General features: G+C 38.8%; 1 protein-coding gene across 1 annotated transcript in view; it reads right to left on the bottom strand.

The window, feature by feature from the left end:
• CSMD1 (CUB and Sushi multiple domains 1) overlaps positions 1-25,786 on the bottom strand; it is a gene marked incomplete at its 3' end in the record, with an annotated part of 1,732,394 nt that overhangs the window by 301,102 nt on the left and 1,405,506 nt on the right. The window contains exons 16-19 of the mRNA XM_081220901.1: positions 24,111-24,249; positions 20,990-21,177; positions 13,133-13,321; positions 135-251 (exon numbers count right to left, since the gene is read on the bottom strand). Coding sequence (XP_081077027.1) covers positions 135-251; positions 13,133-13,321; positions 20,990-21,177; positions 24,111-24,249 — 633 coding nt within the window. The remainder of the gene's footprint in view (positions 1-134; positions 252-13,132; positions 13,322-20,989; positions 21,178-24,110; positions 24,250-25,786) is intronic.

Consider the following 25,786-nt stretch of genomic DNA (forward strand, 5'->3'; position numbering starts at 1 on the left):
AAAATTAGCAATCAAAATATACATGAGGAAATTAGTTATCTTACTTGTTCACACATGAATATTTTTTTCTTTGTTCACAACCATGTTTGTATCTAGTTACTTTGTATAATTTGAAATCTGTGCAATATCCTTACCCTTTCCATGAGACACCTCAATGGTCCATGTACAGTTTAGAGAGTTGGGGTAAAAATCTGGAAACCCAGGAGAAAGAACTGTTCCACTCTTTCCATGGATGTATCCTCCACAGAGGGCTTAAAATAATAAGGAAATATCATTGTAGTATTAAAGTTTCACAATGATTGCTACACAAAATACTTTTAAAGTGCCATTTAATCTACACAAAGACTAAAAGAATATTTAAGATCACCTCCATGTAAAATAAAATGGAACAACAACTTTATTTTACTTGAAATATGCCAGTTGATATACAGTGTCCTGAACAGTACAAAACCTGGAAAAATCAGACAGGCTAAGGTAAAACAGCTGAAGAAGAACCCTCCTGTGACAGTTAATTTTATGTGTCCACTTGACTGGGTCACAGGATGCCCAGACGTTTGACCCGACATTATTCTGGCTATGTCTGTGAGGATGCTCCTGGATGAGATGGACACTGCAACAGGTGGACCGAGTAGAGCAGGTTGCCCTCCCCAATGGGGTGGGCCTCGTCCAACAGGTTGAAGGTCTGAAGAGGTCAGAAAGGCCGAACATCTCAAAACTAAGATGGAACACATCTTGCCTGATGGCTTTCAAACTGGGACATCATCTTCATTCCTATCTTCAGACTAGAATTGAAGCATCAGCTCATTCTGAGTCTTGAGGCTGCTGGACTTCAAACTGGAATTTACACCACTGGCCTCCCTGGGCCCCTACTGGATGACTACAGATCTTGGGACTTGAAAGCCTCTATAATCACGTGAGCCACTTCCTTATAATAAATCTCTCTATCTATATACCTATATCTATATCTTCATCTCTATCTTTACCTTATTGATTCCATTTCTCTAGAGCTGCTGGTCTTCTCAGTAGCACTTCATTAAGTTTAAATCCTTCACATCAATATATGCCCTTTTCAATATGCCTCAGAGACTCATTTTTGAAGGAAGAAAAAGAAAGTTATACATAATCACTTGAAGGGGAAAGTCACGACATTTAGGGAATCAGTGCAATATGGAGGTTTAAGTGCTCAGACCCTGATGTCAGAAAGCAATGTGTTCAGATGCTTATGTGTCTCTGGCTCTATGATCTTTGGCAAGTGGCTTGCCCTCCCACCTTTATAGGTGTCTTATCTTGAAAGTGAAAACAGTGATAAAAGCCATCTTTTAGGGTAGGTGTTTATAATAATTGCCTTTATAGAACACAACTTACAGGGCCCCATATGTATGAAATACCCAAGGCGTTAGCTAATGATAATTATTATTAGAGCTTTAATATATCAATAATTTAAAATTTGAATAAATTCTATATGCCTTAATTTTGCAAACATTTGAATAGTGGATGTTTGTCTTTTCTTTCATATCTTAAGTCCTATCAAGCTTTTCAGAATGTTAGAGCTGAACTGAAAAAGGAATCAAAGCTGATGGAGTCAGCACAGGGGGAGGCTGGGGGCAGGAAAGGTGACTCAGGTTCAGCTGTGATTCAGTCTCCAGGTCCTCTGGGCCTCTAACCCCTGCATCGTTCAACAGTCTGCAATATGAACATCCTGAACCGTGTGTCATAAAAGCTAGGTCCACGAATAATACTTGCAAAAGAATTAGCTAATTTATAGAAGACGTGATATTTCTCATCATCCTCAGTCAGTGTGTAATTTTAAGGAAACAGATAATATCTTTGAATATGCAAACCAAATGGGAAGAGCTAGGTAAAAATTAGCAAAATAGAAACTTTTAAAGTGAGTTCTAGAATAATTTAACAGTTTAAAGTGTTCACATCTTAAAGTTACATTGATTCATCTTCTTATGAAAACGATAACATTAACATAGCATTTAAAATTAATTTATTCAACAAATAGTTACTGAGCACCCACTATTTATGAGCAAAATAGACAAAAGTCTCTGCCCTGGCAGAGTATACATTCCAGTTGAAGAAGAGAGAATATAATATGAAGAGCTGATTCTATACCATGTTGGAAGATGATGCATGCCAGAGAAGAAATCTAAGAAGGAAAGAAGAACGGGATATTCTAAGATGGGTGTGGAGTTGGGGGCAGCATAAATGGGCGGGGGAAGCCTTACTGAAGAAGTGGCCTGTGAAGAAGGACTTGAGACAGAAGAAGGAAGTACTTGATAATCTGGGGAAAAACTTTGGGGGAGAGGGAACAGCAAAGACAAAGGCCCAGAGCTAGAGTGGGCTGCTGGGTTTGGGGGAGGGCGACGGGTCTGGGAGGGTAAGGATGGAGTGCTCAGGGGAGCCAGGTTTAAAGGGGCAGATCCCGTCCAGGCCTTGGCATGTGTCTCAGTGAGATGAAGGACCACGCGAGGCTCCTGTACAGAGGATGACCCTGGCCAGCTCGGACTTCAGCCTGAGCGCTAGGCTGCTGTGCGAGGATGTGGTTGGGCGGCAGAGAGTGAAACAGACAAGATTCTGGACCAGAACATCAGCAGCAGAGGTGGCCATATTTGGAAGGTAGAGCCAATAGGATTTTCTTGTCAGTGAGATGTGGGTGCCATGAAGAAAAAGGAAGATTTGGGGATGATTGTGAGGTTTTAAGGCTAAGTGTGAAAAACTGAAGATGCAGAAAAACTTTGGGAGAATCAGGTTTTGAAAGTAAATCAGTTCAGTTTTAGATACACAAGCTCGATGCCTACTAGACATCCATGTAGAATGGTTGCTGTTGCGATTGGATATACAAGTCTCAATCCCATGAGAGAGGTCTGACCAAAGGGTAGAAAGATGAGATCATCAACACTGTGAATGCAGGTGTAAGACTAAAACCTGGGATATTCTTATGAATAAGACAGATAAGTCCCTGTTTTTCAAAAGTTTACTTTCTAGTGGGCAAGGCAAATAACTTATAAAAATATAGCGAAGGATGACTTATTCTAAGAACAAGAATCTTGTTCTCTAAACTCAAAGGCAGTCTAGGCGATGAGAGTACAGTGAGGCTGGCGAAGCAGCGAAGTGATGGACACACGGCCCCGCAGTTGTTCACTCCCAGGATGATGAACACTGAGTAAGCCACGAAAGGATGGAGGGAAGGTAGACGGTCAGAGTCAGCCCAGTGTTAACAGTTTGCTCTGTGACAGGGCAGTGGCTGCCAATTTACTGTAAGGTCCTTGGGTTCCTAGTGGTCTGTTAAGTAGAGCCCTCACACTATGGATTCTGTAGTTACCAACTTCTATCATTCCCATCCTGCCCCGTCACCTTCTCGGATCCGGCACAAAGTCTTCCAATGAGTTCAAGTCTGCAAACAGGGCAGTCATTGTTTCAAAGAACCAACAACGTGGCTTTAATGCTTGTTTGTAAGCGTCCGCGCTGCCTGGACTGGAGGAGGCAGGAGCTGAGGCTCCTCCACGCAGAGGCGGTGGTGCGGACGGAGGGGCCAGGTGTGGCTGACTCTTCTCTCCCTGGAAGACACTGGCTGCCCCGCGGCACCTGCTCTAACCGGACACCTAGCGGCTTTCAGACTCACGCTTCCGGTCCTGACTTCCTTCTCAAACGCAGTGGAATTACCGACAGCTGGTTAAGTATCTCAGAATGAAACCCTTGGGTCCCCCTTCCCCCCGCCACCAGCCGCATCTCCACGATGACGCCTCCATCCGCTCCCCACTTGTGGAACGCCCTGTAACTGGTGTGTTTCGGGTCATTTTTGTCTAACTGATTTCCTGCTCCCTTACTCTTGTCTCTTCCTTGAAGAGATTAACATGAGAAAGCATACGGTCGGTACACTGTTGGGTTTGTTTCTTTTCTCTTTCCCCATTACTTCCTTAAACTACTATAAAGTTCTATTTAAAGCAAAAACTTAATGGGGTTACTTTCCATTTCAAATTATTCGTGGACTCCCCATGCCCTACAGAAGTTATTGATTTTATTCATTCATTCATTTATACTGGAATCCTTTCCTCAAAAGAACTCGTACAGGGAACCCTACAATAAAAGGCGGGGATAGGGCCTCCCTGGTGGCGCAGTGGTTGAGAGTCCGCCTGCCAATGCAGGGGATACGGGTTCGTGCCCCGGTCTGGGAGGATCCCATATGCCGCGGAGCGGCTGGGCCCGTGAGCCATGGCCGCTGAGCCTGCGCATCCGGAGCCTGTGCTCCGCAACGGGAGGGGCCACAACAGTGAGAGGCCCGCATACCGCAAAAAAAAAAAAAAAAAAGGCGGGGATAATCAGAGCTGTTCAGTTGAAGCAGCCCTGCCACTGTCCTCGGTTCCACCTCAAAGAAACCCCTGGGGCCCCCCTGTAGGAACACAGCACAGGGCAGTCTCAAATCTCTCACCCACAGAATTGGGGCCGTGCTCACAGGACTAGCATGAAAGGCCTCTGAACTACCTTTGATCGGCATCTACTCTCAGAAAATAAATCTCTATCCTCCAAATCCTCCAGGCCTTCTTTATGCCTCTATGCCTGATTCTTACTATTTCTTCACTTTCAATCTTTTCTTTCTTCTCAACCTTACTATTAAAGATGCATCAGGAAAGCTGCCTTCCAAGCCTTTCAAGATTCCAAATTTTTCATCTCTTTATTCTCAATCATTTTTCCTGAGTCTAGTAAAGCATTTAGTTCATTGGATGACTTAAAAAATAAGTCTTTCTTCTGTCTATTCTAATAGATTATGAACTTGTCAACTGTGTGCCTACAAATACAGTAGTTTTCCAATAAATACTTGTGGAAAGGGTAAAGAGTTTACAAAAATATTTATTTAATGAAGAAAGTTTTCCAAAGTTTTCCTTGCATTTGTCTTTCACCAAATAAAAGGTCAATTTATTGCAATGTTCACTTTGCTTCTTCAAACCCTGAGTACCTAAAGCATAAACAGAAAAAAATGCAGTAATGCTATGATGTGAGAGATATTGACAGAGTTTACCTTTTTTCCAGGGTGATATGAAATATTGTAATTCTGATTTCTTCTTTCCTTTCTGAGAGCTATGAATTTTTAAAGGTTTAAATATCCTATTGATGTATCATTTGTCACAATAAAAACCCATGGGGTTTAAGATTGCTTACGATTTGCAAAGGCAACAATAGCAGCTCTTAAAGTGAAATGAAAACAGTCAACCGTGACTGACTAAAACTCTCGTATCAAACTCTAAAATCTCCCAAAGTATGCAGATTTCTTAATAGCTTTTTATCAAACATTTATTATTAGCTGAGATAGGCTCCAATGAAGCATAAGCAAAGCAAATAGTTTATGTTACCAATCTCATTAGAGAGGTTAAACTCCAAATTTACATAAATTTAAACTGGGAGACAATAATAGATAAAATGCACAAGATAAAATGCATTTTCTATGGAAAACAGATAGCATCTCAGATATCTGCAAAGCACACAAGGCCCTTTTCAGTCTGTTGTCGCACCATTTCTCCTAGATAATTTCCTTCTGATCATTCTATCCATTTTCCATTCACTCTCCTTCACTAACCCTGCAGGAGTCTGCAGAATGTTCCATGTCAGTCAACTCAGGTGAGTTTGCTCATTTCCTCTCTGCCTAGAATGCTTCTTCGCATGTTGGCTACTTTGGGAACTTCTCCTCATCACTGGAATCCCAGCCCAAGGGTTGTATTTTAGATGAGTTCTTCAATTCCTATGCTCTAGGAGCTTGAGTTTAAACTGAGAAGACTGTGTTAAATGATTAAATGTGCATGTGTATATATGTGTATACTATGGCCTGAATGCTTGTATCCCCGAAACGCGCGTTGAAATCACAAGGCCTGCTGTGATGGTATCAGGGGTGGGGCCTCTGACGAGATCAGGTCATGAGGGCTGAGCTCTCACTGATGGGATCAGTGCCCTGATAAAAGAGGCCCCACAGAGCTTCCCTGCCCCTTCCACCATGAGAGACTCACTGAGAACACGGCTGTCTGCAACCCAAGAAGGGCCCTCGCAAAAAGTCAATCATGCTGGCACCCTGAACTTGGAGTACCACCATCGACAACAGTGAGAGATAGATTCTGTTGTTTATAAGCCTCTCAGTCTGTAGCATGTGGTTATAGCAGTCCAAATGAACTAAGAATATCTATGATTAGATTAGATTATACATTTGAAAGTTAAACTTTATGGAACTGCAAATAAGGAGAAATGGATGTCAGGAACGTTAGTAGTGCTGGTGACCTGGAACAATTCCAGAAGAATTCTGGTGAAGGTTGAGGGCAACCTGGCCTTGGAGGATGAGGATGACTCAGGTAATAAAATGCCCAGGTTGCTGGCTAGACAGAAGTAGAAAATAATCTTGGATAGATATTAAAATATTTAAACAAAGTAAGTTGCCAGTGTTAAATCAAGAATACACAGAGAGTATTTTAACATGTATATGTTCTTCTCTTTTGAGAAGAATCCATTCAAAGTCAAAATGAAAAATCTCAGATGGGTCAGGATAAGACTCTCACTTTTACCTGTCAGTTTTCTTCACCAAATCAAGAATCTAGCTAATTTGATGACTGGTGTGTCTTCTATGATGAACTAGGTGCCATCTCCCACCTCTATAGAGTGGTAGAGTCACGATCAGAGGACTTTACATTTTCAATCTCTCCAGCTCAGGCTGAAAAGTTTGCAATAAAAATCACTGGAGAAGCCTCATTTTAGTAGACGCTCAACTGGCCTACCTCAAATTCAAGTTGTAAAAAAGAGAGCAGCTGGCTTCCCCGGTGGCGCAGTGGTTGGGAGTCTGCCTACCGATGCAGGGGATGCGGGTTCGTGCCCTGGTCCGGGAGGACCCCATATGCCGCAGAGCGGCTGGGCCCGTGAGCCATGGCCACTGAGCCTGCGCGTCCGGAGCCTGTGCTCCGCAACAGGAGAGGCCATGGCAGTGGGAGGCCCGCGTACCGCAAAAAAAAAAAAAAAAAAGAGAGCAGCTGATATGTGCTCTATTTCTAAATTCCATTTTTAGCTCTAGTCCAAAAAGAACAATTAAAGCTGCACAATAACATCCAATGAAGCCATGCGTTTGTATATAATGTAAATATTTCAATAGAATTAGTCATATGATTAACTTATCACAAATTTTGGATTAAGTGATATATTGATTGATGTTCAGTTATGTGTGAATAACACTGAAGTATTTTAAGGGTTAGGCCCTTACCATACTTAGTGTTCTTAGTACAACTGTTGTTAATAAAGAAATCTAAATAAGGAGTAAATATTTTGGTATAGTACTGATATTTATGACTTTCTCGAGTTTTACAAATTTTTCATTAGTCCAGTAGCTAGTAGCCTTCTGACACTCTCTAGTAGTCATAAGCATGAATTGTATTTACTTTTTTATTATTAGAGTTCTAATACAAAAATAAAACAGGTAATAAGAATTCAAATAACACCATAAAATGGAGAGCTAAAAAAGTCTCTCTCATTCTCCCCGATAGCCTACTAATCTCCCAAAAGGAACGCATTTATAGTTATAACTTTAGAATATCTATTTCCAGTCACTTTCTATGCATATACTGCGAGTGTCTGTAATTACCTATGTGTACATGCTCATATACACGACACGCATTGTTCTGTGACTTGCTTTTTCTTTCCTTCAAAGAGTGTATTATTTACGTTTCCTAGTAATAGTGTATAACGAACATGCAGATTCCTAATCCCACAATGATATATTAATAGAGTAATATGACCTTTCTATTTTTTTTACAAATCCAACAAGGGAGGAAAACTATTGTGTTTTATTTGCATTTTCCTGATTCCTAGTCAGAATGGGCATATTTTAAACCGTTTTTTGACCTTTTGTGTACTTCTGTGAATCGCCTATGTGTGTGTTTCCCCCATAGACCTATTGCTTTGTTTGTGTTGTTGTTCTACTCCCATTCATTTACAGGACACAGTTATTTAGAATCATATTACATGGACAGTGCAATTATTTTCTGTAATCTGACCCTTTTCTTTTACCTTTTAAAAAATTTAATGGAACTTTTAATTTGTATATAGTGAAATGTAAATGTTTTTTGTTTATTATTTCTATATTTCTTTAGAAGGTTTTCCAAGAATTAAAAAGTAAAATTTCTCAAGGGACAAACAAATGGACAAAACCAATGACTCATGCTTATATAGTCACTTGTGTGACAAAATAGTGCATCAGAGAAGAGACAGTATGATCTTTCCAATAAATAACACTGTCTCAATTGGAAAGCCCTACTGGGGAAAAAAATGGATCTAGACACTACGTATTAACTTAACAAAAAATTAGATGGATTTAAAGTATATATTTGAAATTTTAAAAAAATTAGTGTTTGCTTTCAGGGGTGATGAAAACGTTCTTAATCACAGTTATAGTTTCATGGATATATACATATCTCAGAACATATTAAATTTTTCACATTAAACAGGCAGTTTATAGCATTTTAATTATATCTCAATAACGCTTTAAAAGTTTGAAAGTTTTCTGAAAGAAAACAATAGAATATCTTTATGACGCTGCGGGTAGCAAGGCTTCTTAAACACTACCTGTAAAGTACCAACCACCAATAAATTCACTGAACGATTAGACTACTTTGAAATGAAAACACTCTACTCATCAAAAAGAGACCAAGATCCATCTACGTCTCTACCAATGACCCAATTTCATTCCTTTTTATGGCTAATATTCCATTGTATATATGTACCATATCTTCTTTATCCATTCATCCGTCAATGGACATTTAGGTTGCTTCCATGACCTGGCTATACTGTAAATAGTGCTGCAATGAACATTCGGGCACATGTGTCTTTTTGAATTATGGTTTTCTCAGGGTATATGCCCAGTAGCGGGATTGCTGGGTCATAACTTAGAGACTGTCATACAGAGGGAAGTAAGTCAGAGAGAGAAAAACAAATATCATATATTAATGCATATATGTGTAATCTAGAGAAACGGTACAGATGAACCTGTTTGCAAGGCAGAAATAGAGACACAAACATAGAGAACAAATGTATGGACACCAAGGAGAGAAAGGGGAGGTGGGATAAATTGGGAGATATGGATTGACATATATACACTAATATGTATAAAATAGATAACTAATGAGAACCTGCTATATATAGCACAGGGAACTCTACTTAATGCTCTGTGGTGGCCTAAATGGGAAGGAAATCCAAAAAAGAGGGGATATGTGTATACACATAACTGATTCACTTTGCTGTACAGCAGAAACTAACACAACATTGTAAAGCAACTACACCCCAATAAAAAGATTTTTAAAAAGAGATCAAGAAGAGGAGGAAGACAGAGACAGAGTGAGAGAAAACATTCACAATGCATCGATCCAACAAAGGAGTGGTCTCCAAATATACAAGCAATGCTTACGATTCAATAAGAAAAAGGTATGTGACCCAGTATAAATAGGAGGAAAAAACAAGTGTTTCACGGAGGAGGATATACCCTTGGCCAAAAAAGCATGAAAGGGTGCTCAAAATAACTCAAATTTCATACAGAGTATCATGGAATAAAACATGGTGGTATATTTATACAATAAAACATAGATGACGAGAATGAAGTAAGTGCAGCTAAATGTCATGATTTGGATGATGTCACAAGTGTATGACTGAGTGGAAGAAGCAGGACACAGCAAAGTACACATCCTGTACGATTTCCTTTACACAGAATCTTTAGAGGATCAAGGGAGCAGTAGCCTTTGTAGGGCAGTGACCAGGAGGGGACACGGTGGGGACTCCTGGAGTGCTGGTCACGTTCATCTACTCATCTGTGTGGTCTTGATCTTATACAGATGTGTTTCTTGTGGGAAAACTCACTGAGCTTATATTTGTGTAAATAAATAAATATTCAATAAAAGGTTGTCTTAATAATATTTGACTAATTGTCACATAATGATTTTAAGTTTTGAATCTTTGTTTCTCTCTTTAATGTGTAACTTTGATTTACTTTTTTAACATTTTAAACCCCACTCAGATATCCCATTTGACCAACATTATTTATTAAATATGTCATCCCCTATTGCTGATTTGGAATAATTTTCATAAATTAAGTTCCTATATGGGCACAGATACGTTACTAGGATCCCTATGCTGTATCATTAATCTGTTTCTGTATTTCTGCACTGATTTCATATTGTTTTAATCAATCATTAATTCTCAGTATTCTTTGATACTAGGTGGTGTAGCCCTTCCTTATCTTTCTTAAAAATATGTATTTCTTAGCTGTTTGCAGCCTTTACCCTTCTGGATTAATTTTTAAATGTCTACAAATTTCTATGAAAAACTCAAATTAATTTTAATTAGATTTGATTGAACTTTAAACTCTATTTGTAGAAAATCTGTACGTTTAAATTTCATTCTTCCCATGTAGAAACATAATATGTATTTCTATTTCTAGGTTATTCTTTTGTATTATATTGTAAATTTTTAATTTTTAAAAAATATAAGCCTTCATATTTCTTGTTAGATATATACCTGGCAGTTTTTAGGGTTTTATTTTCTATATATGTATTTTATTATACTTCTAATATGTTATGTTCTTTGTGGAAATCTACTGATTTATGTTTATCCTGAATGCAGTCACATACTGAACCCTTACTATTGCTAATGGTTATATTCTCTTTCTAATATTTATCATTCATATAATTTTCTTAAATTATTGCCTTAAATAGTAAACTATTAATAGTTTACTATTAAGTATGATATTTTCTATAGGTAGATTCATTTATATTATGGTTCTATATATTTGTTAAGGTGATATATTATTTTAGAGTTTATTTAAGGTCTAATATAAAAAAGAATGCAAATAAGGAGACACATCTTCCTAGAATAATTTACTCATAACTACTGTCTGCAAGTCTTCATCCCTTTCACCTGCTTTGAAGGAAGCAGTTGGCTCTGATACATCCTCATGTGTGGCAAACATGGGGCCAAGGTGCTTGCAGTCCATGTTGTAGCTATGCACCTATGTACACCTGGGCAATTTCTGCCACTTTCTTTCATTGAAATATTGAATTGAATATAAGGGGAATTAGGAATATACCTTTTAAAATATTTTTTGATTTAACTATAGTTGATTTACAATACTGTGTTAGTTTCGGGTGTACAGCTTCAGATTCTTTTTCCATTATGGTTTATTACAAGATATTGAATATAGTTATCTGTGCTATACAGTAAATCCTTCCCCTTGTTTTTTATCTATTTTATATATAGTGGTGTGTATCTGTTAATCCCATACTCCTAATTTATCCCTTGCCCCTCCCCTTTTCCCTTTGGTCACCATAAGTTTGTTTTCTATGTCTGTGAGTCTGTTTCTGTTTTGTAAAGTTGATTTGTATCAATTTTTAAGATTCCACATATAAGTGATATATTTTCTTTCTCTGCCTGACTTACTTCACTTAGTATGACCATCTCTAGGTCCACCAATGTTGCTGCAAATGGCAATATTGCACTCTTTTTTATGGCTGAGTAGTAAGGAATATACCTTTTGACAATCCTCTACATTTCTACAGACTGCCCTGCTACAATATATATTTCTATATTAACAGCTCATTTCAGATGGGTAAATAGAAAAGTGGTGTCAACATAACATGACAATTATTTGGGTTCTTACAATATTTTCCCTAGGCAAATACTGGAGTTGATACAGTAGAATTATAACCTATGGCAGGAAAAGAACAATGTCTCAGCTCATCTTCTGCACAAAACTGGAACTCTTTCAGATCCCTATTAAGGAAAGTAAAAGTAGGCACATGCACCTAGGGGTCCCTCCCCAGCGGGGCTCACCCCTTGCCTCGCATAGCTAATGCTTCACGTCAGGTTGCATCTCCTTCTGTGGCCTCTGATGTGCTGGCCCCATAGATGGAGAGCTCAACCTGAATCTGCTTCTGCCCAGAGGGCAGCGTTCCACTCTCGTGGTTTTGTGGATTCTTCATTCTTCTTGAGACGGCCCTCCAACCACTGTGTGCTGTCCACCTGCACTTTGCGGTTTTTCTCCCCAAGTACCAGTTACTGTTTGGGTTAATACTCTGGTGACAAAGGTCAAAGGTCTTGAGTGGTCTGTAGCCAAGCATAATTGTCCCATTAAACCCTGTTATTTTTGGTGAATCATTTTGAAGAAGCCAAGGTTTTTCATGAATATATCAATATATCATCTTTGAGTGGAAATGCCTAAAGTCTATAAAAAGTAATGGAAATGGAAATATATATATAATCTTTATATGGAAATATCTATAAGAATGTATGTCTATTATATATATATATAACAGATATATATTTTATATATATTTATATATGTATATTCTTCATGGCCTTTGGTCATGAATAGAACCGCGTGGTTATATTCATGGCCAGAGGCAAAATCCCTGACACTGTCGCAAATGATCACAAGTAACATATTCGTCCATCTTGCTATTACAACTATAAACTGCATAGTGTAAAGCTGCATAATACAGTAACACACAATCATCAAGAATGTTATTCATTTTGAGATTTCCAAGAGCAGATCTGTGCAGACAGGGGAAGTGGCTGGTATCACACACACACACACACACACACACACACACACACACACTGGGGCGGATCTCCAGAGGAAAGACTTCCCACACCCCTGGGGAACAGCTCTGCCATAGGGAAGAGCCAGAGGCAACAGAGACCAGGTGTGCAGAGCTGGAGCAAAAGCTGTCTGATGCCTGGACCGGTTCACAGGAAAATCAGGTCTGACGGGTGGAACACGCCCACTCATGATGCTGTCTCACGTAGAGTCTTCAATAAACGCCGTGGGTAAGGATTTGTGCATCACTAAGCTCTACAAGCCTGAGTGTTTGGGGATGAAGCTGAAGGCCAGCCCATAATTTTTGTTCTTCATTTCTAAATAGAAGCTCTACTTCATAGAGAAGATTTGCCAGGTAAACTTCACATGCTAAATGGCCATATTGTTAAGGTGTACAAGCTTTCAAACAGAAGGCCCTCTTCAGTCATATCCCACCACCTCATAAAATACATGCCACCCAGACTGTCTAAAGAACTTCTCGGCATGTCTTCCTGGTTTGCTGCTGTGCTGAGCTCCACCTACCGTCACAGCTGGGCAACGCGTGGTTCCACTGGTGGTTCCGCTCACAGACCAGGGGCTCGTCGTCACTCAGCGTATAGCCTGGATTGCAGCTGAAGGTCACTGTGGACCGGATGCCAAAGTGACTGCCGTGCCGATGCCCATTCACAGGGATCCCCGGGTCAAGGCAAGAGTCCGACTCCAGAGTCACACCTGGATGCACAGAAAAAACCATCAGACACGGACCTTCCTGGGTTATAGAAAAAAAATATTTGGGCCATAATACATACAAAATATTCCCAGACATCATCAGACCTGGCAAATCATGCAAGTGAATGGATAATCCATTCATGTGAAAACCAATACATTTTCAAGTACTGGGCCCTGTTTTTTTTTTTGTAGAAAGATGTATATCATTACACTTAGCTACAGATGATAGCTAAGTAGGGCCAATCTTGAATAATTTGCTGACCTCCCTGAATTTTACCTTTTTTCATTTGAAAAGCAATGAACTGTACTAAATAAAGTCGAAGTTTTTCTGTTTTCTATCTCCACCCCTCCCCCTCCCCTTCCTTTTATGTTTGATATACCAAATAGATTTTGGCAGTCATACTTCAGCTTTCATATATTTGCATACATCCACCCAAGCCCATACACATAATGCAAATTAAAACTAAACTGGAGTTAATTTTCTAAAATTGCATTTCCACATTTCCTTTTTCTTTTAGATCTGTACTTAAGTCAGCCACTTTCAAGATGGCTACAATTAGCCTTTGCTAAAAGATGTTAAAAAGTAAAGTGCTACATAAAGTCAAGTAATGATGATCATGTCATTACAAGAGTTTCTTTTCTCTGTTTCTAACATTTCTCTTTATTTTTAGAATAATATATATTTTAAAAGATGAGGAAAAATGGGAATAAGGGAAGAGATTATCATTGTGATGTTTAGGAATGCAAACAGATTTAAAAAAAGACTTGCTGTTGCTATACATAATTCAGTAAGATTCAAAACACTGCAATTATGACTTGAGTATTAAGCAAAAATATTAAAGTATTACCAATATTCAGACTGTTTACTCCCCTAAAATGATATTTGGGATAGTATTTCTGATCACTGTATATGTTTTACCAAAGTTTGAGTGATGTATCTTATGAATATACCTTCCCTCATTAAGTCAAATACATGAAGTACAACTAAGGGGTGAGTTTCTTAAATAAGAAGTGATGTGATTTCTTCTTTAGTGCAGCAACATGTGATCTAATAGGACAGAAACACAAGTAGGATGGCTGAGCCACATTCAAAAATATTCAGTAAGAAATGTGATTTCCAAGACTAGTATAGCTCCTAGGAGGTGACCTTTAAACTTTTGGGATTTGCTGAGTGGTGGGAGTGTCTGTTATTCACCGTGGGCCCCTGGGACCACACCTAATGGTTTACATTCAGCAGGTTGCTCAAGTGGGGTGCCCTGAGGCAACACGGTTTCAGTCTAACCTACAGGGACAGGGGCAGGTAAAGACTTAGTTCAACCATATGGGGCAATGATTCAATCCATGATGCTTATGTAATGAAACGTCGATAAAATCTCTGGACACAGAGGCTCAGATGAGCTTCCCAGGTTGGCAGTAAGCTGTGCATATGTCACAAGTCATGGGTGGGAGGAGGTGCCACTGTCCATGACTCAACGAGGACAAGACGCCTGAAAGTTCTGAGCTTGGACCAATCTCAGAGTCCACCCTCTGTGCCTCTTCCTTCGGCTGGTTCTCATTTGTATCCTTTCCAGTGACAAATGTGACTGCGAGTATAGCAGCTTTCAGTGAGCTCACTGAGTCCTTCTGTCGAATTATCAAACCTGAGGGTCATTTTGGGAACTCCTAGAACTTGCATCTGGTTTCAGAATTGGCAGAAAGAGCAAACTTTGCACTTTGAAGGCCTGTGCTCTTAACCTCACAGGTTAACAGACAGCAGAAAAGACTATCATAGTGAAGTTTTCCAAAGGAAAAAATAAATAAAACAATGAAAAGAGAAAGAGGCAAAGTGAATAAAAAATATAGCATCATTTTTCCCAAGAATTTTTTCTTAAAAATTAGTCATTCTAATTAATATCGTAAAACTAACACACACCTACTACCTTAACAACAGGATATAACTGTCCTGACTTCTTGCAAAGTATGCCAACAAATGCATGCATGCCTTACACCCCTTCCTGAGCTGCAGATACACCAAAAGCAGTATGGCCATCGTTTGCCCCAAGATCCAACACCTACCCTGCTCCTCCCTCTCTGCACAGACACACACACACACACACACATTCACCTTCTAAGTGAGTGTTTATGAGGTTTCACAACACCCCCAGAGCTTGTACACAGCAATGCCCTGAACACAGCAGGTACATAATAACAGGCTGATTGGTTTTGTAGCCTCAAGATCAATAGCAGAATTTCCTAAAAAGAAGAATCTCTGACAAAGAAATGAATTAGTATCCAGGGTCCTGAAAAACTAGCCAACTAAATTATTCCATTTCATCAAACGACATCCTGTGATCACTAGACGGTACAGTCACTGCACTGCAGTGAATAACAATAAAAAGAATTACTATTTTAGACAATGTGCGAATGCTGTATTAATGAGTAGTGTCCATAATGAAATTCATAAATTGTAAGGAAATATAAAATGTGTAGGGAAAATAGAGAAACATATCAGAAGAAACCAAAGCGTACAAATTTAAATTTAGAATTCTTTACATGTAAAACTGAACTAATAAATAAGTAAAATCATTAAAGTCATAACCGCTTGTTCATACCAACTACACGCCATTATTTATTCATTCATTTATTTTTACAATATAATGGGTGTAAATATTGAGTTTGGAAACGAGCAGATACTATGATCCCTGGCCCTCCCATTTATTAGACAGGAAAGTCCCCGTGGGGATGACTCCTGAGTGTGGACTTGCCACAGCATGGACTAGTTCACCTGGAACCTGCATGTACAGGAATTCCGAAACAAGACGATGCTGGGGAAGAATGAGTGAAACAGCAAAGGAGGTGATGTGACTCAGGGGATGGGAACTTTAAATAAACTCACATCCAGGGGTGAGGACAGGCGGACAGGTTGCTCTGAAGGAAAAGTAAACCATGCGCTTCGAAGTCTCACTCAGAGCGTGTTTGACCTTCTGGTCTCCAGCCCGGACAGCACAAAGGAACATTTGGGTCAGTGGATCCTATTGGAGCTGTGAATATATTCGCACTCTGTACCAACTGTTTCTTTCTTGAAACTTAATGCAGCTCTGAATTTTTGGACACACATGATATAAATATACTTCCTTTCATTTGGCTTTTGTCAAATAAGTGACTGAACAAATTTGCTGCTCGCTGAATGAAGGAAGATGGCTGCTGTGAAACTGTCCACGTGCAGATCACATTTACGTGTTGGATGTCAGTAAAGTGCTGCTCAGCTCTCTGTTTCGTAGAAGTCCGAGTCCAAGGAAGAGAACGGATAGTCTCTGGGTATCTTACCTGCCACGCTTCACTGCAGGCACTTTTCACAGCCTGCTGAAGGTTTTGAAATAGTGGTTACACTCCCCACTTTACAGATGAAGAAACTGGCTAAGAAATTAAGTAAATCTGTCAAGTTAATTATTAACTGAAATTCAAACCTAAGTCCTTGACTGTTTTTCTCTCTTCCTCTGTCTCCTGTGTGTGTATGTGCATGTGTGTGTGTGTGTCTGTGTGTGTGTGTGCTGTATCTAATTTGCAGTTTTATTGCATTTATTACCATTACATCTTGACCAGTCTCCCTTTCTGGTTATAAGAAAGGTCACTGAATCAAAGAAAACTAATCTAAACACACACACACACACACACACCACAAAATATACACTGCTTATCACAAATTTTTTAAAAAATTGTACAGTATATGAATTGCATAGTAGGATATATATATATTTACATTTAGTAAATCTTGCTTCTTTCTAGAAACATTATTAAAAAGCATTTCTAAGAAGTGTGCTAAAGTTAAATGGAAAATCTCCATATACTTGAGATATCCATTTATTTTTCATTTTTTACCATTTTATTTTTCAATTTCCTATACAATTATGATGATTTTAAAGTGTGGTTCAAAGTTGTCTCTACAAATAAACAGAACAAATGATTATTCTGGGGGATAATGCAATTACTATTATATGAATAAACTGTGCTACATTCCTTATAAGGAATAAAGTAATGAAAGCACAGACTGTAAATGGACATTATATTTACAAGAGCAACGATTCCTAAAACTTAGTGCAAGAGTAGAACTACAACCCTGGGTATGCTTTTAGGAATAAACCTTGAAAAACTGGCTTCAACCCGTCTGCCCTACAGTTCAGAAAGAGCTGAAATGAATGCCGTTTACAGCGGCTCACATTATTTTATGGAACCACTACAAAAATAAGCGAAACTTGAGCAGAGTGTGGTCACCCCTGCAAGGCTGTCTGTCTGTAGAGTAGATTGCCATGTGCCCATCTGGGCATGAGGCGGGGCCATTAACACTTTTTTAAAGCAAGAAAGGTTTACAGTGTCAGCCATTCTTGATGAAAGACAAAAGGGAGATGGGCTATTTTATGATTTTTAAATGGCATAAAAGTTTGATGTAAACCATTCTTGGGTCATGGGCAACCCACTCTTTAAAAATGTGTCAGATGAGCAGGTGTAATTATTTCTCTAGCGTCTGCATATTGGGTTCTGAACACGTTTCCTCAAAGGGTACTAGAAATGGTCAAAATGCAAAGGGGTTGGTAAGGTGTGTCATTCCCATGTTTTTCTCCTCTCTCTCTCTCTCTCTGTCTCTCTCTCTGCTTCTCTCCTGGTCCTTTACTCTCCCATTACCTCTGTTGTCCCTCTGCACCTGCCTGCAGGTACCCTCCACCTAGAGCCCATGCGGCAGGCAGCACCTGCCAACGGCCTGCCTGGGCTGCCTCAGACACCCACTGCCACCTACACGCCACCGCCCTCAGGATCACCTTGATGACTCACTCAAAGATCCAGAATTCTGAAGTGCTCAATTTTAATACCTGGAATTCGAGCTTAGGAATCTCCATTTCACTACGACTCCCAGGTGAAGACTAGCTTACAGCAGTGTTTGAGAAAAACTGCTCCTTCGGCAGGCTTCGTACCCAGGACGTGGGTGTGAGTTGGGCATGGGGCTCCCGTAAAATGCCTGCCCCAGCAGCAGCAGGCACGCCCTAGGATGCCAGGCTGGCAGCCTGGGCCCTGGTCAGCTGCAAAGCCCACAGGTGCCTATGGCAACAGCCCCGACAGCCACTGCGCTGAAGGCCAGGCTTTTCCTGGCTCTGCTTCCCATTAAAGTGCCAGGTCCTGCATCGCATTGGCTTCTGCTCACTTCCCGTTTCTTCTCGAAATCTTCACCAGAGATAAGTAAATTGAGGTGATAACAAGTCAAGCTTCAGTGTGACTTCCTTCCTGGTGATCATTTCCCAATATCCTGTCAATGCTCTCACCCACAGACTGCGTCAGGAATGTCTGGGGCCTGGGCCTTCTGGAAGGGTCACCGGGTGTCCACAAATGAGAGTGGATGAATGTCCAGAACAAGGTCCCCTCTAAGGCAGAGCTGTGGATAGTCTGATGCTGTAGGAACCTTGCCCATCTTGTCTTCTGCCCTCATCCAGAACTACAGAGCCAGCCCCAGCTTTTCCAGTAAAGAAGGAGGGAGAAGAATTCCAGGCTCCAAGGGATCAGACATTTAAGACACTCGCACAGTTATCCTCCAAACACACCAGCTGGGGGTTTGTTTTTGCCTCCTTTTACTGATGAAAAGAAGGGAAAAATGGCAAAAAGCTCTGTCTTCTGAGGATCACTGGGTTATACCATGTCTTACTCAGACTCATGTCCATTTTCAAATATAGGATAAATTAAAAGAACCCTGAAACATAATGCAGTCAGTCTTTTCAGCTTATAATGATTATTGTTAGAATTATCTACTCAATAAATTTATATTATATTATATTATATAATGCTGACAATCTAAATAGGAACTTGTGACTGACTTGCCCTGATTTTCCAGAAATCATGAATAAGAACAACCCACTTACCTAAATGAGGCAGAGAAGCAAATGACATTAGTTTCTACTACCTACATATGGGCTTTAGAACTCGTTTCTTCAAAAGGGACTAGAAATAGGCAAAATAATCTATGGTATGCAAATAAGAGAGAGAGAACATAGAATACTCTGTTCTAGTGTTTGTCAGCGCCTAAAACTATCTATTCTCTTAAGTTTCATCCAACTCTATATCCAAAGGCCAACCTATTGTATGTAGCTTTAAGAAAAATGGGCAGGATGGGGTGGAGAGACTACATCTTAGCAGATCAACGCTGAGGAGTTGTACAAATTCAGATGACTGTAATGTGTACACATCTTCACTCCAAAGAGAAGTGATAACTTAAAGGAATGTTAAGAAAGGAATGAAATACAAAAGTTTCTGCTTCTTAAAATGTACAAGTTTAAAAATATGTAACTTTGAAATAAATGATGTATATATACGAAGCATAATAACTTTGAATTAAATCTGAAATTAATCTTTAAATCATTAATAATCAATTTTCTTGTTATCAGAATACAAGTCTAATATAATTCCATTTTTAATCAAAAAGTACACATAACCTTATATGTGTATTTGCATATATGTTCGCATATAATTATATAGATAAGCATGTAAAAAAGAGAAATACACACAACAGGTTATTAATTTTAGTTGTTGGATAGGGTTTGGGCAAGATTAACATGAGTAGCAGCGGGCAATGTGGGGAAAGGAAGGAAAGAAAAAGAAAAAAAGATGAAAAATTCAGCATGTTAGATATGGCCCCATTCATGCATTTATAAAATTATATGTATTTTTACAACAACATTAAAACTTTGTTTAGTTTATTTTAGGAAAGATTCTGAAAAAGAACAACCTTAAAAATCCTAAAAAAATAAAGGATTTATTCCTTCAGATTCCATATTGAGCTACTCTCATGCATCTTCTTTCATTCCACTCTGGAAGTGAAGAATTTTCAGAGAACGGAAGAATTACTGTTTTTTAAATTGACTAGCATTAGAAATGCATCCCAGGCTGAACTGCACTCTACTCCATTCCAGAAGCACCCTTGCATAAATATGACTATCAAATAATATAATCCCTCGATCTCCTAATTTCAGAAGCTAAAGCTAAGAGCCAAATCTGGATGGATGGAAACAAAAATGGGAAGTAACTGGGATTGCTTTGCAAAATACACTGCATTATGATATTTTAGCAGTTGGGTTTAAATATGTCTAATCATTGTTCTTAAACATTTTTAACAGTTGTTAATAATAACAACAGGTATTTGTCATTTAGTAAAAGTTCAACCGAGTTTTAATTCCTTCTCTCTTAGTTACAGTCTCTGCTGACTGAAACAGGCACATGTATACTCACAAATAAGTACCACAACTGCCCTAACCATTTTTCTAACAAAAAATATTGCTCAGAAGATATAACTTTAGTGACATGCCCTGTAGCTCTTTTGGCCAACAGGTCTATTTTCTAATAGTAGAAATTTATTATTACATTGTGCAGTAAATGAACACTTTTAATTATTTATTATTTTACTTAATAATAAACGAATATGTCTTCTTTTTGAGTTGTAAAGTAAAAATCCCCAAGGCTCTCTGTCCTTAATAAGAGAAAGTCTTGACGATGGCGCAGTGCAGTGTGGACAGAGGCGGGAAGAACTGCTTTTTACATTGACTAGCATTAGGAATGCATTCCCAGCACATCTCCTGCTACGTGACACAACGAGACCACGTGTGTGGAACGCAACCCGACAATCGGGCACAGCCCTGGCAAGGGAGGACCACTTACTCTCGTAGCGGATGAGGAAGCCCACGCTGGACCGGCTATTGTCTGTGGTGAAGAGGAGGTACATGAAGTTCCCTGTGCTGATGAGGAACTGCGGCGCCTGTGTGCCGTGGTACTCCCCGATCAGTGGGGACGAGCTGGCTGGCCCGTCTCTGACCTCCAGGGTGTCATAATTTACTTCTGTCTGGAATCTGCGGGCAAGCGTATCCAGTCAGAAGAGAGATGCAGAGCTGCATTAACGTACAGACATCCTGTAATGTCATTCACTTACTAAAAACCCACATACAGCAAGAGACATAAAATAGATACAGAGATACGTATATATGTTTTGAAGACTTGAGCACGTGTAGTATTTGAGGACAGTACTTATTTCCGGGGGGAAGACTCACGCCCACATCCCTCCCTCTGACTCAATACTCCATCCAGTAGTATCACAGACAGAAACGGGGGTAGTGACTCAGCTCTGAAATAAAAATACTGTGAGCCAGTAGATGGAGAAGCACCAGTTAGTGAAAGTCAATCACGGCACATTTTCAAACTGTTTTTCATGATCCCCAGTGTAACATGATTATGGATTTCTTAAAATGAGCATATTGAAGTGACATGACCTCCTAAAGGAAAAGGGTAAATCAAAATACATGACAATACTTTAAATACCTTTCCTGAAACAAAAAATTCTGTGCCTTTTCAAGCTGCGTTAACTCTTGTGTGACAGTGGGAGAGCACTGGGCACATTACTGCTTCAGAAACCAAATACGACTTCAATGATTTGAAAAGGTTAGAACAGCTTCCAAAAAGTGCTTAACTTTTCTTCCAAGAAGGACTTATGCTTCCAGATCATCTGGTCTGATACTGTATTTATATACAGTTGCAGCTATTTAGGTGCTCTTTGATGAAATGGAGGTACCATTCCAGGCACTGAGATAACTTTGTAAATGGGCCCATCTCACCCTCAAAGAGCTAACCCAGTTTCCAAGTGTCTGGTGTGGCTCTCAGGCAGCAGCTCACTGACTGGAGCCTCTGATCCATCAGTGACTCTCAGACAGAGAATTCCAGGGTAGGCTGTGCCATGGGTCTCCAGGGTCTGCAATGCATGCTGCTGACGGGGAGGAAGAGGAAGGGACAGAGTGGCTGTCTTAGATCCCTGGCACAGAGCAATGAAAACAGATGCTGAAACCAAAGGGCCCTGTCCTGTTTACCATTAAATCACATACTCCTCTTAGCGCAAATGCACAATAATGATATATTCTTGCAACTAACTTAGAATGGTCCCTGACCCTCCATCTTCCGTAAAGGGCAATTCAAACAACTGCTGTAGCGTGTGGCTAGGTCAGAATACAGCCACAGGCTGGACATTTGGGGTGGGATAGGGCAGCTTTGTCTTCTACTATTAAAAATGTTCTCTAAAGAGGCTATGACTTCACAGTTATCTGAGTGCACATTCAAGAAGTCTAGATAAGCATGGAATAAATCTCATTTGAAGTATCTGCACTCAAGTTTTCACATCTTTCATCTTTAGAGACAGCCAGGACTGATAGAAGGCATGCCTCAAGAGCTGGATGATTTCCAGGGTAACCTCAGAAAGAAAAATATAAATGCTTTTCATCATTTGGCAACCTAGCACACAATGTGTAGCAATAATATCAGTATGGAATTTAAAATTTGTTTGTGCAAACACATCCTTTACTAGGATGTCCGCTCACAGCTCAAGGTATAAACCAATGCACTATTGAAGGGCGGTGTACTATGTCCAGGGTAATCATCACAAGTGTCTGAAAATACCAGAAATGTTGGTACTTAACAAATGGAATTTAGCAAGTACCGCAGTTCAATAGTATCGTAAAGATGAGATTGAGAAAAATTGAGTATTTTTGTTCAGGCAACTGAAAATGGAATGCTAATAACTTCTGCCAAACCAGAATGTAAAATCACTATTTTTACTAAATGATTTAAATTTGTTGTGCTGCTGGAAATCAGGATGTGTGTCTTCTTTTTTCCCTCTCAATACTAGAAAGTGTAAAAATTAATAAGAAACCAAACAATTTACTTAATATTTATAAAGGGTTTTTTTCCCAGTGACTAAGATTATATGCAAGAATCCATTCTCCAATATAATGAATGCATAAACCAATCTTTTCTTTTCTTCTGAGAGATTATCCTACTGGAGTTATAATCATCCTATCAGATATAATAATATCAATAATAACTTCAAATACAAATAATCACTAAGTGATAACATAATTCCTGCTAAAAACCTTTCCTGTATGGATGTTGTCATTGAGAATTAGAAAATTAGTTAAAAATAATATAATAACGTACATCTGTCTTGAGACATTATAATATTCTGAATACTAGAACCCCAAACTCAGTCTAGTTAAGAAGGTCATTGTTAGAGAAAGCCCAATTTGCTCAGATATTAATCAACCTTGAAACACTAAACAAAGATGCTTCCTTGCAGTTTAAAGCATGTGGGTCCCTTCCAAAGTACTTTTGGTTCTTAATCTTCAAACTGATTGTTGAGACAATCTGGACAATATTTGATCATGGAGAATTCAAATAGCATGCTTCTTTTTTCTTAGATTATCAAATACATTATCAAACAGCTAAGCCAAATACCATTGCAGTGACGGAACCACTCGTAGCTAATTAACAGGTAATGAATCTGCTGCACACAGGCTGTTGCCAGCTCTGCAACCCCAAACCGCCCTTCAGTCCCCAGAGCCATCCCCAGAGTGTGAGAACTCTTTTCCCGTGCTTTCTAGAAATACGTAAGGGACCAAAAGGCTCTATTTGCAATCAAACACCAAGCAGAATTTATTCTAGCCTCAGGTCCAAAATCCAGAGGTGGACTCAAGGGCCGGTGACTGTGAGTTCTGGGAATGCTTGTCTGGGCCAACATGCCCTCAACCACGTCTGCAGAGGGGCTGTAGCTGTGGGCTTAGAGGATAAAATTCCAGAAGAACAGAATTCATCAAGCAAGTGCCTATTTCCGTTTAAGTCAACTCCTTTGGGGGAACCAATGAAAAACTGTCATCTTTCTAAGATTTAAGATCCATTTAAATAAAGACATTGGGCATGCATGGGTCATCAGGTCCAAATTAAGGAAAACAAAGTTTTTTCTTACCTATCAAAACTTATTTTGATAGAGTGTCCTGGTTTTGCTTCAATTATCCATTCACAATTTAAGGAATCTTTATAATACCCTGGCCATCCCGGGGGCAAAATGACTCCACTTGAAGCTGTCAGATGTCCACCACACGGGGCTGAAAGATGATGCAGGGTATAAACAGGTCAAATTATGTATATGTACCATGGCAGCACCTCAGTTACTGCAGGAATTCGCTTCTGTGTTCATGGACTTAATGGTTTCTAGTATTCAAGCAAAAGTTATTCCCAAGTAAATTACCAATATTGAAAGCAGAGCACATATATTCCACACCTGGGCATTTATCATCAACCTGCAGCAAAGTTCTTCCCATCTAATCATGGTAATAATGGCACAGTCTAAGTGAGTGGCGTCTGCCAGACGACTTCCAGGAATTATCAAGTTCAATCATCACAACAAAGTCACGAGGCGCGAATTCCACTGATACCCACATTTTACATGTATTCAGATGTCAACAACTGTCTATTGATACACAAACTTAAAATTACCTCACATCTAAAATTAAAATACTCTGTGGGGTGCGTTTTAAAATATGTGTACGTGTTTATTCACTTTGGGCTGTGTTCATTTTATTAAAATAATTTGCCACATACATCTTACTAAATTTCTGGTGATTGTTAGAAAACAAAAAAATAAATAAATAAAATTCGATAAACATGAACTAGTGTGCATCAATCCTTTTTAAGGGTTGGGTAACAGTGATCCATAATTATATAGACAAAAGGGATTTTGAGGAAAGTATGTGCCTGGTGCTCAGTAAAAGTGAGTATGCATTTCTGTACAATCTACAGAAAATTTAAAATAATAACATATATTTAACATGTTTCTGCCTAGCCACATACATTTTTCAGATTTTATTTATTTTTTTCTCAAAGTACTTTGCCATCTTTGTAATCACTTTTGTGAATCTATAGAGATCAAATAAAACATGAAAATGTTCCTAGTTAAAAAAATATTTTTGGAAAAATATTCCTTTTATGGAAAAATAGCAATATGCATTAAAATGTTGGAAAATTTTATAAAATTTTACCCAAATTTTGATGCTAGAAAAAAAAACTGACATAGAGGAATCTATAGAAATAATTATAGTAGCTTCATTTGTAATAGAATAAAAGAAACGAAAAAAAAAGTAAAAAATTTATGAAAAGAACATGACTACATAATTAGAATGTCACAAATACGTCTGAAGTGATATTTTGATATGTTGTTAAAATGATAAAATCTTTGCAATAGAATATTATATATTTTAAAGCAGGATACAAAATCGTACCAATAGTATAATCTAAATTTCACAAAAGAAAAATTTTATTCAGAGAAAACAGGAGATGGAAATTCAAAAATATCAATATGTTAATAGTAGATAAGACCAAGTGATTGCTGTGTAGATCACATGTTTTTCTTGATATAGCTACTTTTCCAAGTAAGCTGCAATAAATATGTGTTATTTCCTAGGTTAAAATACATAATAAGAAATCAGAGCCATTTTTATGAACGTGAGTTCCTGAAGAAAACTTTCTTTACTTCATGTAATCATAATTTTAAAAACAAGTTATTTTTACTAATTAACACTAGGGTTTTTCCCTAGCTAAGTCCTTACATTCACATTTACATCCTATGAAATCATATATCCATTT

The sequence above is a fragment of the Mesoplodon bidens genome, assembly GCF_964165515.1.
Source record: "Mesoplodon bidens genome assembly, chromosome: 20".
Taxonomy (NCBI): Eukaryota; Metazoa; Chordata; class Mammalia; order Artiodactyla; family Ziphiidae; genus Mesoplodon; species Mesoplodon bidens.